This window comes from Buceros rhinoceros, unplaced genomic scaffold, assembly GCF_000710305.1.
Source record: "Buceros rhinoceros silvestris isolate BGI_N320 unplaced genomic scaffold, ASM71030v1 scaffold5292, whole genome shotgun sequence".
Lineage (NCBI taxonomy): Eukaryota > Metazoa > Chordata > Aves > Bucerotiformes > Bucerotidae > Buceros > Buceros rhinoceros.
This window is the reverse complement of record NW_010398277.1, coordinates 89,835-95,354: the sequence shown is the minus strand read 5'-3', so window position 1 is coordinate 95,354 and position 5,520 is coordinate 89,835. Positions and strand designations below refer to the sequence as shown.

Here is a 5,520-nt window from a genome sequence, read left to right as displayed (position 1 = left end):
GAAAGTACCATGCAAACGGCATGTCTCACAGACAAGCCCTCATTACATTATGCTACCTTGGTTTTAAATACATGACTTTTTAGTGGTCTTCTGGCCAAATGGCAAGCACAAGCGTATATTCTAGAAGAGTATGTGTTGCACTGAGAACAGTGTAAGGTCACATTACTTACTAAGGAGAGAAGAAAGAAGACACTAAAGAGAGGTTTTTTTGCAAGACCTGTTGTTTGCAATTCTCCCTCCTGAAGATGATCATGACGTACTGACACATGGAAAAAAAATGGAAAGGGAGAAATACAAAGGCAGTGGTAGAAGGAGAATATCTTGAAACATTATTAAGTCCAACAAGTTCTGTAGCACACAACTGGCATTCTTTTTCAGTTGATGGGCTTAGCAGAGATCTTCCTGTCTGTGAGTACCTTTTAAATAGGATTTAAGCAGGTGAGGCAGGTGAAACCATACTGTCCCATGATGATTGGTATGGTTTGATTGCAGTGGCCACATTGAAAATTTTAGAAAGTATACAAACACTAAAAGTGGGTGTAGCTGCTAGATTCATAATTTAGAGCAGATACTGCAGGTACTTTAATCTGAGCTGAGTTTGCAGTTCTCCAATCACTTTTTTTGTCCTGGTGATTACTGCATCTGAGTAGAGCTTTTGTCAAAGAACAGTAGAGTTTTTGATACAGGCATTCAAGAAAGGAAGTGGAATGTTATTTTGGCAGGAGAGGCTTTTCTGAAAGGATGGAGTTGGATCTAGACAACACTGTAGTAACAGGAGGCTTTGGCTTGTGTATTTCTCCTAGCAGAGACATACACACCAAAAATTTGTCACAGTTGTACACGACTCAAGCTCTAGACTATGAGTGTTATTTAGAGGGGGATTTCAGGACATGTTATTATTATGAAAAAGTTTTTACTGTTCAGTGGATAGTTACACAAAACAACTGACATAAGTATAATGCAGATATAAATAGAAGCCTAATAAGTCTTCTCCCTTCAGGACTGGGAAAACTCTGAGAAAGGCATAGCGGACTCCCTGGAGAAGCTAAGATCATTCAAAAAAACACTTTCTCAGCCCTTGCCAGAACACCATGATGAGTTGCATGCAGAGCAGATTCGTTGCAAGGTAAAGCACTTGTTCTCTTGATTATTGTCTCATCTTTGCCTGCCTTTGTGTAGTAACCTCTTTCTTTGTTAAAAGACTTCAGATTACTGACTGTGCAAACCAGTCAGCCATCCCTGTGATAAGAAACTATCTATGTAACATTTGGACAGCATAATACCTGTGTGATCTCACTATAATACAAATCCTGCAGGGTAAATACAGATCTGATCAAAGTGAGATCAGAACAGGATCTGGTTTTATTACAGAAATTCTAACTTCAAATTTAAACTCATGGTATCTAAACTGCTGTTTAGTGCTTTTTATTTGAGGTGAGATTACTGGGAGGGGATCTTAGATAACACTGTTATGCTATATTCTTGGCAGTTTAGAAGTGGATTACAACTTGAAAATGTTTTCAATACAGAGAAGTCCAAATCAATACTTGGAATTCTTAAACACCTTTGAACTTTAGGGAGATTGGAGTAGTATGTTGGTTTGTTTCTCCTTGTTACAGGGCTGATGTATCATTCTGTATTGGGGAGTTACCTCTCTTAGAACACTGAAAATACTGGTATATATGGGGTCGATAGTTCTCCTTTTCTTTTAAACAGGGCTGAAACAGTCCACTTGAAATGGTGCGTCTACTCAAATATGACATTATCTCACATCAGTGAGATAACAATGCTTGTCTTTGTGCTTCATCAACACATTCAAAATTGTATTTATTAGCAAACTTGTCCTTTTTCCTTGTGTCCTTCTTTTAAGGAGTTAGAGAATGCTGTTGAAGGATGGACAGATGACCTTGCACACCTCTCTCTGCTGAAGGAGACCCTGTCTATCTATATCAGTGCAGATGATATCTCAATCCTCAGTGAGCGCATAGAGCTTCTGCACAGGCAGTGGGAGGAGCTGTGCCACCAGGCAAGTATAGAACTGAGCACTGATAAGAGTGCACAGGCTGCAAAAGTGTTGGGAGAAAAATTGAATGCAGGTGGCAGCTTTTAGGGAAGATTCTTGTAGACGCATGTTCAAAACTGAACTCTTGCTGAATCAGGGAAAACATCTGTTGAAATGCTTCCTTTAGCTAATGCTGGTGTTTCTAGATCTCCTGAACTTTATCATGGCTGTGAGGTCATATTTAAGCAGCCTTAAAAAACCAACAGAAAAGTCTCACTGTGTGCTGTGGGACTGTGGAACTGTGCTTTGATGGAGCTGTATGCAGAAAGGATGTCCCCTTCCTGTTCAACATTACTGTATTGTACCTTCAGTTCTGTTGATATATTCTGGTTCTTCAGACATTGGTGTCTGCATTTCTCTTAGCCTGGGGGTGACTTGCTTGGCTACAAAATGAGCTGAAGAGTATTGTTTCATTTTTCAGGCGCATGATGCGATTAGAAGGCAATGTTTCTTGCCTCCATTTTGCACTCAGAATCCAGGTAGTGGGGTCTCCCTCACGGAGCTTTTCTGATTATCCTCATGTTATTTCTGTGGTTCAGTAGAGATTTCAGTCCAGACATACCGGGGCTAACTTTGAAATAGTTACCTCAGGTAAGGTATCTGTGAAGGCTGCAAAACCACCCCCAAAGTAGGAAAAATGCTCCTCAGAACTCTACTGTGAGTTACTTGCATTTGAATGAGCCAATGTAGATACATCTAAACCACGTTGTAGTCACTGCATGTATGTTCCTGTTAAAGGAGGAGGCCAAGTAAAGTAGTATTATCTTACTTTTGTGTGTACTGAAGGTGTCAGGATGTAACCTAGCTCAACACTTTCTTCAACCATTGCTTATCTCCGGAAAGCTGCCATCAAGTTTAGAACCGCAAAAAGGAAATGAGACATCAAGTGTATGACCCTGTTAAACTTAACACAGTATTTAAAGAGCCCGTCAGTTTTGTTTATGAAAGAGCAGATGCACTCTTCATCATCTCAGCTAAAATGCTGATATAAAGTCAGAAACAATGCAGATTACCCTGAGGAGGAAGTCAGTAGTTGTACAAATGTCTGAAACTGGAGAGGGGACTGTTCTGCTCACCCTCTGCTGCTATTTCGATTTCAGTGACCATCTTTGATGTCTGTTACTATTCATAGCCCAAGATGGTACCACTGCTATGGCAATTTCTTAAACATAGCAATATCTTCCTTCTGTATTAACTACATCATTTGCTTGGTTGATGTTTTATGTCTGTTCTTTCGTGTCAGTTCCTTTGAATCTCTCAAAGTGTCATTCCCATTCAGGAGAAATAGTTTTCTATGAAATGAGTGTATTGGGACTCAAGTAGAAAATTGCTTTTGCAGAATATAGTGTATCTTTGATTTAGCTTCGTACTTAGAAATCATGCTTATGCACAAATTACACAAGTCTTTTGGCCTATGCTGTGTGTATATGCACACATATATATATATATATCTTTTTTTGCTTTGGTCAAGCATTTATATCTCCCTTGTTTATTTAATCTCTTAGACTAAAAATAAACTATTAAGGTATTTTATAACATTTTATAAGTGAGCAAAAATTGTAAGAATTTTTTTTTATTTTTGTTCTAATGAAAGCTTTGGGCTACTGGGCGTAACGCTTGGATGCCTTTCTGTGCACAGGATGTAGCTAGCAGGAAACCTGAGATTAACAGTTACCTCTAAACTCACAGAGAAGCACACAGTTTTTGCAGTACAGCTCTGGTTTGGTTTAACAGCAGGTAGGTGGCTGGAACACTTTTCCAGCCCAGAAGAATTCACATTGAGGCACAAAGTGTTTCAAGCACCTGTTAAGTGCATTTACTGCTTCGTTATTTACGTTCTGTAAATGTTTTAAGGTCTCCTTACGTCGACAACAAGTTAGTGAGAGACTGAATGAGTGGGCTGTCTTCAGTGAGAAGAACAAGGAGCTCTGTGAGTGGCTGACACAAATGGAAAGTAAGGTTTCTCAAAATGGCGACATCCTCATAGAAGAAATGATTGAGAAACTTAAAAAGGTATAGTGCAATGCACGTGTGTTTACATACTGTTCTTTAACTAACTGCTTACTTGTTTTGTATTGCAAAGAGGATACCAAATTAGCTGAAACGGAGGTTTTACCTTACAGAGATGTTTCTAAGTTTCACTAAGACTGTGTGCTTGTGTTCTTCTCTCTCTGTACAGCATTTTCCTGTCTCTTGAGGTAGGACCTCCCAGTATACCAGAAAATTAAGTCAATGCAAAAACAAAGGCATCTGAATGCTTTACTCAATGTCCAGTCAGAATTGCCTGTAATGAGATAACTATAGCAAATATATTTACAGAAGGTGTTGGATTTTGTATTGGTTTGCTGTTTTTTTTGATTATTCTGATAAAGTTGCTGTTGTTGTTCCTGGTTACACCTCTGATATTTAAGAGGTGCAACTGCACCAATTACCAAAAAAGCAACATTCACTTGTAATTTTTTATGGTTCATTTGGCAGAGTAGAGCAGAATGTATTCAGAGTAAGTACCTTGACTTTTGATTGCTCTTCCCTGTCCAGGATTATCAAGAGGAAATTGCTGTAGCCCAGAAAAACAAAATCCAGCTCCAGCAAATGGGAGAGCGACTTGCTAAAGCCAGCCATGAGAGTAAGGCATCAGAGATTGAGTACAAACTTGGCAAGATCAATGACAGGTGGCAACATCTTCTGGATCTTATTGCAGCCAGGTAAAACAGTTGTTCTGTTTCTAAAGTGCTTCAGGGGACAGATTAATATGGTGGATGTCATTAATTTAATATCTTTTTATTGTTTGACTTTTCGTCACAAACGAAATGAGTTCCTTAAGCATCAACACGTTTCTGTGAAATTCACCTTTCTGTTTTGCTCTGCAGTACTCGACATCGCTTCTTCAAGATGAGTCAATTCAAAACATTATTTGCTAGAATGTCATTGGATCGGTTGCAGTCAGATTTAGCGAGCCTTGCTCCAGCACTGTCTTGCTTCAGATGAGTGCTGAGAAGTGGATTAAAATGTAGGTTTTCTAAAATATTCTTGGCAGAGGAATCAAAAGGGTGCGTTTGTCATTTTTGATTTGGAAAAGAGCAGTTCCAAAACTCAGTCTTAGTTTTTCTGCCGGATTGTTTTTTCTCTGATGGACAGGAGTAACTGCAGGTAGACATATGTACCTTGGGTTTAAAGATTCTTTTTACTCAAGGTCAAAAATATAACAGCAATTTTCATAACATAAAGAAATAGAGGGTTGTTGTTTGATACATGACAGAACTGGTTTATTCATTTCAATATGTTCTGCTGAGTTGTGCTACAGACTCCCTTCCATTACTGACAAGAATTTTGTTACAACTTTGGACTTCATAAAATGTACATATACTTTATATCTTACACTTCTGTGGTGTAAGGACATATGAATTAGAAATACTCTAGTCCTGTTAGCGGCAAAGGGTTTTGTTTAGTTTCATCAT

General features: G+C 38.7%; 1 protein-coding gene across 1 annotated transcript in view; it reads left to right on the top strand.

Annotated features, from left to right (window-relative positions):
• The window catches only part of LOC104488931 (nesprin-1-like), a gene marked incomplete at its 5' end in the record, with an annotated part of 48,377 nt that overhangs the window by 3,605 nt on the left and 39,252 nt on the right, over positions 1-5,520 (top strand). Inside the window, 4 exons of the mRNA XM_010131031.1 lie at positions 1,001-1,126; positions 1,871-2,026; positions 3,917-4,075; positions 4,601-4,767. Coding sequence (XP_010129333.1) covers positions 1,001-1,126; positions 1,871-2,026; positions 3,917-4,075; positions 4,601-4,767 — 608 coding nt within the window. The remainder of the gene's footprint in view (positions 1-1,000; positions 1,127-1,870; positions 2,027-3,916; positions 4,076-4,600; positions 4,768-5,520) is intronic.